This window comes from Seriola aureovittata, chromosome 6 (genome assembly GCF_021018895.1).
Source record: "Seriola aureovittata isolate HTS-2021-v1 ecotype China chromosome 6, ASM2101889v1, whole genome shotgun sequence".
NCBI classification, from domain to species: Eukaryota; Metazoa; Chordata; class Actinopteri; order Carangiformes; family Carangidae; genus Seriola; species Seriola aureovittata.
The window spans coordinates 23100704-23113940 of record NC_079369.1 but is presented as its reverse complement, the minus strand read 5'-3'; the positions used below and the strand labels follow the sequence as shown (position 1 = coordinate 23113940).

At 41.3% G+C, this 13237-nt stretch overlaps 1 protein-coding gene across 2 annotated transcripts in view; it reads right to left on the bottom strand.

The window, feature by feature from the left end:
- bcar3 (BCAR3 adaptor protein, NSP family member) overlaps nt 1-13237 on the bottom strand; it is a 70317-nt gene that overhangs the window by 37992 nt on the left and 19088 nt on the right. For both annotated transcript variants that reach the window (XM_056378239.1, XM_056378241.1), the window contains 2 exons: nt 7160-7355; nt 6231-6485 (listed from right to left, as the gene is read on the bottom strand). In XM_056378239.1, coding sequence (XP_056234214.1) covers nt 6231-6485; nt 7160-7355 — 451 coding nt within the window. The remainder of the gene's footprint in view (nt 1-6230; nt 6486-7159; nt 7356-13237) is intronic.

The following is a 13237-nucleotide window of genomic DNA, read 5'->3' as shown; positions in this document are numbered from 1 at the left end:
AGTACAGCTGCACTGTACAGCTGGCATACAGAGAGTTGATTATTATAATGGTAATGTTATCCCAAATTCAGTAGGTCCCACTCTGCAAGTGGATTCCTCTGAGAGAAAAGAGTCGAGTGAAACCAAAGCTCACACTGAACTGATTTAACTCTGAGTCTCTCTCTTCCTCTGTGTTTCCTCTGTCTCTCACTCTCTCTTTCTCTCAGTCAGTGGTAAACATGTTCACTCGCTGCCTGCCTGACTTGGGCTCCCTCCCTCACTCTCTCTCACTCTCTCTCTCTCTCTCTCCTCCCCCACCATAACACACATCGCAGCCACACGCCTACCCTTCTGAGTCCACTGACAAATTCACAGAGAGGCTAAAGTGTGCGCGCGCACACACACACACACACACACACACACACACACACACACACACACACACACACACAGCACCAGCAGCATTTTTCATTAATCTCTTTTTTGCAATTTTCTTTGATTCCCTCATTCATCCAAAAACTGTTACAACCACATCAGACAACAGATTGCCATTTCAATCTGCATCTCCTCATTTGGCTCTAGCTGGACTTTAATCTTCTGTTGTTGTTTTTTTTTTTTTTTTTTTTTTAAAGGTCAAGTAACATTTTCAGGCCTTTTATGTGGCCATTTTGAACATCAGCAGAATATCCTACTCATGTATACCCTATTATTTCCAGTTCTCTCCATCTTTGAATATGGGTACTTGAGTGTATTACCAAAAGCCCAGAGTCTCTCTACAGGAGGCTTACAGCCAGGGGCTCAGTGAAATAGGTAATTAGCTCAAATCCCCGACTATGTTAGCAAGGTTGGTAGTTAAAATCCTCTAAGCTTTCACTGGTGTTCCCACGGGAATATTAGCACAGTCCATTACTTACCAAACCAAATATGTTTAGCTCTAAGCCCTCTCGGTTTTAATATGGCCCCACATAATGAGCAGGACTTAGTTATGTAACTGAACAGAAGCCTCCATTCACAACAATGTACAATCATTATTCATAGAAGGTGGAGTGTTCAGGCCTGTCTTTCACCTTCAGGATCTACTGCAGATTTATGTTTGTGGAGGTAAGGAAGCGCAGTGTATGGCTCCTGTTTCAGGTCTACACATCTCTAATCCAACATATCGTGACGCACAAACATAAACCGAGTTGTCCTCAAAACAGAGGGAGCATCGGCTGTTGTTGTCTGAACGCTTGCATCTGACGCTAACAGGAGCCCTGCTGATCACTATTGTATAGTACTGGCTTCTGTGACAGTTTTTTCAACAACAGTTAAAATATTTAAAATAATTCAAAAACGTTCAAACTTAATCTCATAACTTCTATTGTACAGTAAATACATGGTTAGATGGTGTACCTATGAGGTGCTACATGTTTAAGGATAAGGCAATATAAAAATATTTGTAGTTTTGTTCAATCAATCAATTAAACTTTACTTGTATAGCACTTTTCATACAGGTTAGTGCAGTTCAAAGTGCTTCACAGCTGACTGATAAGCTAAAGAGAAAAGGACAAATCAAGTAAGAAAGCTGGCAACGAGATTAAATAATAAATAATAAGAATAAGAATAAAAGAATAGGTCAAATGGAATAAAATACATTTTAGAACATAATTAAAATAAAATAAGTGTATAAAATACAGTGATGAATGACTAAAAGCCATATCAAATTAAAAATCAGGCTGAAAAGGTGACAGGTGGTCGTAGTTTAGCTGCTTGAAATACACCACTGCTGAAGATGAGGAGAATGAGGAGGAAGAATGGAGGAAGGTTGTGTGGCCTCAAATGTAAACTAAAAATCTGGCTACTTAGCGTGGTCGTATGAGTTGCTTCCCTGGGGTCAGTGGCTGGACCAAGATCTTCACCACACCAACCACCTGCCCCCCGTAACCCTGCCTTCGCTCTCCAGTTTTAGGTGGGTGCAATGACAATCACCGAATACCAGACAACACCCATATGAACCCTGAATGCGCTACAACTGAGGGAAATTCCCATTCCTCCTCAGGCGGGTCAAAGGTCAGGCTCACAAACAGAGAAGCAGCCCTTGAGCTGATGGAGATTCAATGTCTTAAGACTCAGGTCGTCAAATGACGTACGGGTCTCTCCACGCTGCATCTTGGTGCATCTTGTTTTTACATCTTTACTCCCTGACAACAGTTTAGTAACTTCACAGGGACTTCAGCGCTAAAAGAAGTGAAACAAAAGTGTGGTGGATCTGATGGCCAGCCATTCCAGACTACACAAGCTGACCACAGCTAACTTCGCCTCTTTCTGCCCATGTTGCTGAAACAGCATCAGACACTGGATTTTTCTGCTTCTGCAACCACACAACTGACCTGCAACACAGACGGAGGCAGAGAAAAGACGACGGAAACAGTAGAAGCCAGTGAAAGGAAAAAAAACAAAAAAAACAAAAAAAAATCAAGAGTAGGGAGGGCAAATGCAGGCAGCACTCGCCACAGTCTTTTTCTGGCTACTGTTGTTCTTTGCGCTTCACCGCACAATACTCAGCACGACCGCAACTGGCTTTAGTTAGGGACTGCACCATATTTGTGTGTGTGGGAGAGAGAAGAGGAGAGAGAGAGAGAGAGAAAGAGAGAGAGTGACGGACAGACAGTGCGAGCAATGGAAAGAGTTGATGAGCAACATGTAGGGTCTGCAGGCGGCCTACAGAGGTCAGTGTGTTTCTATTGTCAAGCTCCACAGACTCAGTTTATAGTCTGATTTTGCTGTAAAAATCAATTTAATAAACTGTATGCTAAACACTAAAATTCATAGTTTACTGTTCAGCAGTTAAAAGCAAGGAATTAAATCAACAGAAGAAGTTGATCTACTTTACTATTACGTACTAACAGGAAATGATTTTGAAATTCTACTGCCGGCGCAAAATATGAAAAGTAAAAAGAAAATATTTATTATTATTTAATTATTTTACTATTCCATACTACACATTCATTCTACCACATGCGGTTTTGAGTATGTAAGGTGTCCACAAACTAGACTCCTACATTTCCCTTGGAGATTTTAAAGCTGTATTATTTGATGTATTTTATGACCATTGTAAATGTTTTTGTTAATTATTTGTTTCTTAGTTTCTATTGTGTAGCTCTGTTGTCTTTGTTGTTGATTGTCTCTTGTGACTTGTGACTGCTTCTTGTTCTCAGGTAATCTCAATGAGACTGCCTGATTGAATAAAGATTAAATAAACAAAAAAATGAATGAAACCTTTTTAAAAAGTGATAAAAATATATCGAAATAAAATACTTGCTGCTCAAACAAAACAAAACAAATCATGAAACAGAACCAGGAACACCTGAGCAAACATAAAAGAACTATTAAATCTTGGTGTCTGTTTATGAAGTTTAATTGGCTGTGACTCAGTCGCAGTTTGATTCACATAAATCTTTTCCTTAGTTAGTATGAAAATGAACTTACATTAGTGTTTTCTATGCTAACTTAGTATTTAGAACATATTGTATACATTTAGTATAATAACAACAGTGTCCCTAACCATAAAATCTAGTGAAGTTTAGTTTACACAGCGATATCTTAAAGTAGACTTGTTGTCACCTTTCCAGTTTAAACACAATCAAAGTCAAACCCTGTTAGAATTAGTGTGCTGTAGGAATTTGGGAAGCATTAAGTGACTTACTTGGGCACCCTGAGGATAAAACCAAACGCAGATAACAGGCACCATCGACTACTGCTTTCTGATGCAGGACAATCGTATCTCTCCAGTCCTGAGCTCTGTGACATTGTCAAATGTTTTACCACAGCATGAAAAGAAATGTGTGTTATGTTATGCTTTAAAATGGAAAATTTATTTTGTTCTTTGAATTACTGGAGATTAATCTCTGATGACCTCATACCTCTTCACCTCACACTCTCTCTAACTCAGCCCGTTTCCCTCCCTCAGTTTGTCAGCAACAAAGCGTCAAATATTAACAGGCTTTCATTCTTAGTTGATTAATATATCAGTGTTTTATAATGTCAAAGAGACTATAGTGTTAAAAAGCAGTTAAACCTACAGTTTAAAGTACTGTAATTGTTAATCCAAACATAATCAATTCAGGAGGATTTTGACTTCATCTCATTTATCCCTCACTTTGCCTTTCTCCTTTCCACTCTTTCTTTCTGCTGTATTCGTCTGCCTGTCGTTCCTCCCCCTCTCCTCTCTCCTGGTGGTCCGCTGAGACGCTCACAGGGGGTCAACAGAAAGACAAACTGACCAATCGGGAGCTAGTGCAACATAAGGTCAGGGGTCATAGGTCAGATGACAGCATGAGCAATGGAAAGTCAAGACCGACTGGCCAGTGGTTGCATACCTTAAAGATACACTCCCTTATCTTTTTATAGAAACTTCAACTATAAACTGTGTGGACTTTCAAAACAAGAAAAGGAATGTTCTGTCTTTAATAATGACAGAATGCAGATCATTTGTGCGGGCACTTCTATTAAAACGAAGAAAAAAAACATTGATTTTACAATTTTTTTTATCATCCTTGTTTAAAACCAAGGCACTGATGGAAACATTTTGGATGCAAAACTTTTCACTTGAGGCCATGAGCTGATTGTTAAGCAAGCAGAACAAACAAAGAGATCAAATTAAGATGGACACACTGAGATTTGTGAGTAAAATGTCAAATCATACACGCTACCACTCACATATGAAAGCCTCCTTTGTAGTTGTGAGGCCATTAGCAGGTTAATTTGATTATGACCAAGTGATTTTCTCTGATCTCCAGACAGCTTTAAGCATGGCCAACATTAGCTGATGTCAAAGAAGGAACTTTACTCAGATACAGAAAGATGTCTCCTCTCTCCTGACACACTAAGCTGATTTATAGATGAACTGGAACCAAAACAAAGGATTAGAAAAATACACGTCTCTCATCTTTTGTTGACATTTCCAGAGTACAAACCTCGTGGAAACTGAACCGAAAATAGAGTGAGAGTATGATGCTCTTCATTATTTAACCACCTGCACAACCTGAATGTGACCTGGACACATTTTCCTGCTGTATGTCAGCAGTATATGAAATGTATCCAGCATGGAGGCAGAAAGATAGAAAGAGCAGACAAAGAGTTCACAGTAATCTGTGATCTGTCCTGCCACACCCTGACCTACAAAGGTAACCCAACTGCTGGGGGCTACACGTACGCACCATGGACACACGCACGCACACGCACACACACGCACACACACACACAGAAACGCACACACATGTACACACACGCACACAAAAAGCTGACTACATCAGACATAGTCTGTTGTAACTCAACACTGGAGATAGAAAGATGGGAGGACATGATGAGGGATGAGGTGTGTGTGTGTTTGCATGTGTGTTCCCTCTGAAGTTGAGCTAACTGCTACACCCCCCCCCCCCAGGGCCCGCTTTACAACCTCCCCTTTCTCCGTCCAACTCCAAACTCTCTCTCCACCTCTTCATTCGAAGTTTTTTCCCCAGAGCCTGCGTACAGGCTTGAAAAGCGGTTCTGAAAAGTTTGTATCATGCTCCTTCACAAAAGACAGATCTTGGATACACAGCGTATTTCAAAATTAAAAACACGAAAGCAAAATACATCATTATTAGATATATATTATGCATACCATATATATCATGTATGATATGCAGCATGTGGGGCTGCAACTAAAGGAATAATCTTAGGAATAAGCTATTTTTTTTTGATTAATCAATTCATTGTTTGGTCTGTATAATGCTCAAAAATTGTGAAAAAGCCCAATTTCACATATTTACATTTCTTTTTTGTGTAAACAAGAGTCTTAAACCCAAGATATTCAGTTTACTATATATTACACTGACTAATGTGCAAATGTTCACATTCGAGAAGGTGAAACCAATTAATTTTTAGTCACTTTTTGCTTAAAAAATTACTCGATGAAATGATTAATTTCACATGATTATCACATTTGCTGACAATATCCTGTTCATGAAATTATTATTTGATTAATCTACAATTCGATTAATTGAATCATCACTTCGGCTCTACTGTAAACACATATAGCTGCTGGTTCAGCGAGCTACCTGTCAAACTGACCTGTGGCACATATTTGAATCCCAGAGGACAAACTGTCTGTGGAGTCATCCTTTAATTGTTTCATGCTTTTTTTTCATGTCTGTCATCATATACAATGTGATAATGACTGAAGAAGATGAAATAAGACATCACATTTATCTGTTTGTGCATGTGTTTACCTGTAACCGTGGAAGTCATCGATGATATTTTGGACCAGCGGAGAGGTCAAGGGTTTATGGACATAACCGAGAGCCAGTGACGTGTTTCCGCAAACCAATGGCTGTGTGTGATTCGCTCTGGGGTCCCAGGTGTAGTTCCCGTGGGCCAGGTTGGTACCTCCCCTCTTGCGTCGAGGCAGAGTCCCATGAATGGAGATTGGTTGGTAGGCAGCGGCGGGCAGCTCTGAGAGGCCGGTGCCCAGCGCTGGAGGGAGACTGGAGGGGAGGGAGAAGAGAGGGAGGGGGACAGAAATATCAGACTGAAGTATTGAAGCAAGCTCAACTAAATTAAACACCGTGAACCTTTGTGAAGACTCTATACTGTGAAAAATCCCCCTCCAGAAGGTATTATATCCTCTTAAAACTTCCCTTTATTCCTTCTGTTTTCCCTTACGATTCCACATAAGTCCCTTTGAGGTAAGAAAAACATTTTTTCCTTCACACTGACAGCATCATATTTATACTCTGTAGCAACTTGTTCTAACACCTCATCTACGGTTTTTGATGCTGCTTACACAGCACAGTTTGTGTGACTGGAAATAGTAAATGTCTTGTGTATTTTTGGAAAGTTTGGGGTTTCGTTAGGGGTTAAATGATGGTTTGTGGGTTTGGACAAAGTTTACCTATTGTAGAAGAAGCATCAATGATTAGAAGAGAGGTATATGATTATTTTTGACATTTATTTTCTTAGGAAACAAATTGTTTTGTGATTCCCAGTTTGTTAATCTCATACAATTACCAGGATTTCCCAAACCTGGGTTGGTTTAGACTGGAAATACTGGAAAGAAATGCCAGCACAGAGTAGTATAATGTACAATAGGCCTGTGTGACTCATCGTGTGAGTGGGAACCATTTCGACTTTAAGGTCCACTTTTGTTCACCCATCTCACCCAGGTCTGGAGCTGAGGAGGTCCATGGAGGAGGCGAGAGAAGCCTGAAGCCTCCTGGAGGAGTACGTGCTGCTGCTGGGGACACCAAGAGAGGGGGAGGGGACCCCAGGGTGGGCGGTGCCTCCCTCCAGGGTGTGGTGTGCATGGAGGGACCTGGGCAAACTCGCAAAACGCCCCTCTGCCATCATCCTCAGCTCTGGAAAGAAACACACAGAAATAAAGAGTTAGACAGAGAGGACTTGAATCGGATGTTTTACCAGCAGTTTAAAGGTTTGGACTTCAACAGTTGATCTCCGTCTGTCCACAGACAAATTATTATATGTAACGACTTTTAATAGACGTATTAAGGTGATACAGAAAGAATAGTAAGTGAATTAACCTCACAGGGTGAAAGTTCCTCCAGGTGTTATAACCTAACATGCTTACACTAACCTGGGGAACACACTTATGTAACCATTGGTAACTCAAGAGGGGTCAGGTGTAAAATGCTCAGTCATACATTGCTGTAAAAAGACACATGATCTGACGTACAGTGTTCACTGAGATGAAATATTATGACACATGATACGTACATAACGAGAGTCAGTACAACAGGTGCTCTCACCGATACACTCATATGGCTGACACACTCACATACTCTTATACACACTAGGATATTGCCTGGAGGGAGATAAAACTCGTCATTACATAATATTATAACAGTAGTTGGTGCGAGGTAATGTGATATCTGCTGATATACTGCATTTGTTTCAACACTCCATCATAACAATGACTGAAATAAAGACGGGAATAAAGAGGTGTATGTCAATGAATGTTACAGTGAGAGAAAACACATACAAGGACACAAACACGCTTCAAAAGACAACACATGCGTTGCATAACAACACATGCAAATAAACAGACACGCTGCGAATTCAGTCCTACAACGCAACGGAAGTGTTTCCAGGGGACACTGAAATAGTGATGAACCTGGCTGGGACTTGATGTTCAATGGCCAATTGTGACTTTGAGAGAGAGAGAGAGAGAGAGAGAGAGAGAGAGAGAGAGAGAGAGAGAGAGAGAGAGAGAGAGAGAGAGAGAGAGAGAGAGAGAGTTTGTGTCTTTGCATGTATTTTCTTAAGTTGCAGTGCGTTGAGCTCTCAGGGCCACCGTAGAATGTGGTAGGCATATGATAATCAATCAGTAAGATCCAATCAAGCTTTAAGCTCAGGGTGATGCACTTACAAAGTGGGGGAAAGTAGTAGTGGGAAAGTTGCAGAATCTGATTGGTTGAAGTTAGCCCGTGATAGATGCTGTTAGACAGATGGTTCATCCAATCACCTGCAAAGGATTTTTTTGTTACTGCTGGCCCTTTTCCAAACGGTTTCTAACGAAGCCTTCCCAGATGGTTCTGTGTAACAAACCATCTGCCACGTCAGGTTAAAAGACACCTGAGCCTGACTGAACCACTAGGACAGTCCGGTAGTTGTTGTATATCCCTGCCAGTTTTTTCATGGTGCTGGGCTCAGAGCCAATAAGTACTTGAATTAGTGGATACGAGAAAAGAACTGAGGTCTGACCCTCCACCTCAGACTCTGAATGTCATACCCATTGGGAATTTTTTTTTTATGCTTTAAATACTTTATATTTTGGCACATTTAGCAATTCAAAGTCTAAAAAACAGAGAGGAAACTTTTTTGTTGCTCATGGGGTTGATCTTGTCTTGTGACAGACAGACAAGCAGATATAAATACACAGAGATGAACAGGACAGATAGGTTGGCAGTGATGGAAAACAACTTTAATAAATCCCCCCTGGTGCATGAAGATGACTGGACAGCACGTCGTCATCTGCCCTGCATCACTGACCATGCAGAAGTTAGTCATACTGCACAGACTTAAATGCAATGAGCTTACAGACATGTCGCCTGACTGGTTGGTTGCAGATTCCACAAACCCTCCTTATTTCTAATCTCATCAAGACTCTGACCTGAACAACTATGCTGGTGTTTGTTATTGTGTCTCTATTTGAGCAACTTGATTATGATCATAGAAAGTAGGCTGCAGAGTTAACTGTGGGGTGTGGCACTGCAACATCATCATGAAAAATTCTGTATTTTGTATTCAACGATGCAATTCCACATAGAGAAAAGATAACAGGGCAGCTTCTGTCACAGCTGTAAAGTTGTTTTACCTTGTTGTTAGTTTGCAGAGACGATGTCATCAACCAACTAGGTTATACATTATTTCCCGGAGTGAGGAAGTAAGAAGTCAGTAACTACTGTCAACAGCAGAGGATTTAGGGTTGAATTGAAAGACTGAGCTGAGTTGACTATCTTTTAACTGTGCAAGAAATTCTTATGCAGTATGAGTCACACAGCATTTACCAGTGTACTAAAGTACAGAATAACTACAATTAATTATAGTGCAAAAAAATGTATGAATGTGTTTAGTCTAGCTTAGCATGAAGACTGGAGGCAAGGGGAAACAGTTGATGTTCACCGACACTGTCCTGTTTACATGCTACATCTCATTAGCCAGCAGCTTATCAATCAATACATCCGAGAATAACCAGGGTCATTGGGAAAGTGTGTGAAACTGGAAACTTAAGTATCGCTTCACAGTTGTTGTTGGTCACGTATCGACCCCTGCCACTCTGCCTGCGTGCTTGGTTTGTTGTGCTACTTTTGCAGGGGCGGGGCTTCCAGAAGGCATACGAGACGGTCTCTCTCTCAGCCGGGCCTGATGCATCCTCCCCAGCCTCCTTTTCTTTGTTCGGTTTGCTGCACCATCCAACATGCGTCACATCACATCCTCACTCATCCATACACCGATATCTCTTTCACACCACACCGTTTAGTTATCATTTTGATAAATTTGACTTGAATTAATTAATTTTTGAATGCGACATCCGTGTGTGGCCTCCCTTATTGTTGCCAGCCCTGAGCCAGGTGGCAGCAGTCAGTAAATAGTGCCAATGCCCAAGCTGTTTGTTAATACACAATGTCTTTGGTTCTATGGCTGCACATTGTAACAGAAGCAAATATACAATGTTGAAATACAACAGCTTTAGCTTAGCAGTACCCCCCCCGCCCTCATTGTTTGTGCTTAACTAAACATGTCATGGAGACAGTGAATGCACAGGGCTGAAACCCACTCTCTCATCTAACTACTGGTAGGAAGGCAAATGTCAGACTTCACCTCTAACACTATGGAGTGAGGAGGCAGACACAAATCATGTTAGATCCTGTGTGCAGGGGGTAGGGGTGGGCTTTGACCTGATCTTTACAAATCAATCAACCAGATTGTTTTACTAAAATGCCACTGTATTATATTGTTTCACAAGACTCACAATGCTGGCCACAGCTGGTCTTGGTGAACTGCAAAATTACACAATTCAGAATCAGAGGGTTGTGTTTTCTTTCTCTAACAATTGATCCAATATGCTACAGCTGCTAATGTTCGTCATTTCAACTGGCAAGAGCAACGGTCAATGCTGTTAAAAGTTAAAACTGGAGTCCTGCTACCTCAGTGTTTTTTGTTTTGTTGATAAAAAGATTAAGAGGAAATTTGATTTGATTTGATAAGCGAATACAGGAAACCTGGAATAGGATCTAAAATGGAACTAAACCCAACTCTAACAGGGGACAATGAGTCAGCAGCTTGTGATGATGAATATCAATTAAAATGCAAATACAGGTTTAGAGAAAGGAACAGCTGGCCAGTTGAGGACTTTAGCGTGACGAAGAATGAAGCTTACACACACACACACACACACACACACACACACACACACACACACACACACACACACACACGCACGCACACACACACAGTAAAAGTCCTGCTAAGGCATGCTGGGTCAGAGTGGGGATTCCTATGAGGGGCAGAACGATTACAGGAGAAGGACCTTTTATAAGACCCTCAGGGATGGTCAGCTGTGTATTTGTATGTGTGTATTTGTGTGTGTGTGTGTGTGTGTGTGTGTGTGTGGCCCCAGCCATCTGCCAGACACACACTCCTTCCTGCAGAGGAGAAAGGGAGAAAGGACCGACTCTCACTAAGTGAAAACACAGACACACAGCACTTATGCACATGAATACTTTGTTGATTAATCTTATAAATAAATTATTCATGCTAAGAGCTGTAGGAAGTTATTTCCATATGGACTGAAGGTGTGAAAAATCTCACTCACTCCCTTTGTCTTTCTCCCTTAACCTCTCCACACACCCCATCTACTCCTGCCACACTATTTATTTCACTTTGATGCCTCATTTCAGCTGCTCTCTCCTTTTGACTCCATCCCTACTCATCCATCTTTCCCTTTCAATCTTGTGTCCCCCCCATCCCCTCTCTCCGTACAGACATCCCCTCCCTCCCTCTGTCTGTCCATCATGATGTCAGCTCTTCTTTTGCTTCCTTACGTCGTCACCTTCTTTCTGTCCTTTGTCCTTCCACCTCTTTTTTTTTCCCATCCTCTTTCTGCCTCCATGCCTCCCTCATCCTCTCCTCCCTACAGCTGTTCAGCACCCGGTCACTTCGCCCTGCATCTCACACACACACACACACACACACACACACACACACACACACACACACACACACACACACACACACACACACACACACACACACACACACACACACACACACACACACACACACACACACACACACACACACACACAACACACACACACACAACACACACACAATGATGCACACAGGGGAAGAGGGAGCTCCATTTCCTACACCAAGTCCATTATTTTCTATATAAAAGCTATGTTTAAATGTTCATCCACTTTTTTGAAAGTTAGCTTGCAGTCAGTTTAACCCATGTTAACCAGGTTCATTTCCTTAGTGAGGTAACTGAGCATGAGTATTGCTGGTATGGTTACTTGCATAATATACCCGACCTTCCATAATGATTTAGGCAGCTGAACTGTTGACTGGGACTGTGTTTGAGATGAACTGACATAGAGTTGCAGAGTGGAAGAAGTTATTTTGGGATCCAGGATTACAGGGGGGCAATAGCTATGTCTCATTTTCTGCTTAGATAATGTGTTTGATGATTTACAGCTGGAACACTGCCAAGTCTTGAATGTGCGTGAGGCTCTTATGGTTGAGAATCATTAGTACAAGTAATAAGCAACTGTGTGGAAAATATCTGGTTCTTTGATAGAAAGTCAAAGCCACAATTCAGTGTGCAAAAGTTTTAGGGCACAAAAACGCTAGAAAGTGAGGATGCTTTCAAAAAATACTACTTTTTATTTCATTCAATCAGTGTTTTGTCTTAAAACTTGTCTTAAAAGCAGCACTACTTTTTCTCGGTATACTTTTCACTGTGGGTTGCTTTAAGCATCTTGGAGAACCTGTCACAGCTTTTATGTGGATTTAAACCGTCTCAGTGTCTTCTGTCTCTTCATGTAATCCCAGACTGACTCTGTGATGTTGAGATCAGGGCCTTTTTTGTGGCCATTTTTCTGTCACAATTTTTCTAGGATGTCTTTAATCCTGTTTACAAAGCTCTGACTGCTGATGTGGACAGAGGTTTGGAACCAAGCTTCATTGAGGATATCATTAAAAGAAAACGGGGATTTGCGGTGGGGGAATACCCCAAGAACCAGTGGCCTCTCCTGCTTTGCAACTGAAACCTTTTAATGGACACCAACCAACCAACCAACCAACCAATAGTGTTTTCCTTGTCTATGGAATAAAAGACAAAATATTATGAATTGAGGTTTGCTTTGTCACCGAAACTAGCAAAGGCCTTGGGCTGAGAACACCAGAGCACACACACACAAAAACACACACGAGATCTTGGGTGGGAAGCAAGTGCAGATTAACAGGAAGAGGAAATGGCAGTGTAAACATTTAGACGGCAGGCAGCTCATTATAAAGGATTACTAGCAATAAAACAAATATAGAGAGCTTCCCTTCCTCTTTCTCACTGAGTATATCTTGAGCTCTCGCTCTCTGATGCTGTCCCACAGGGCTGAAGGAAACAACATTCCTATCAAATCAAATTTAATTTAGTTAAATTTGATTTCATGTTTTGGTGGCAAGCTCTCTCCCTTTCTCTCTAACCCTACACATCAGT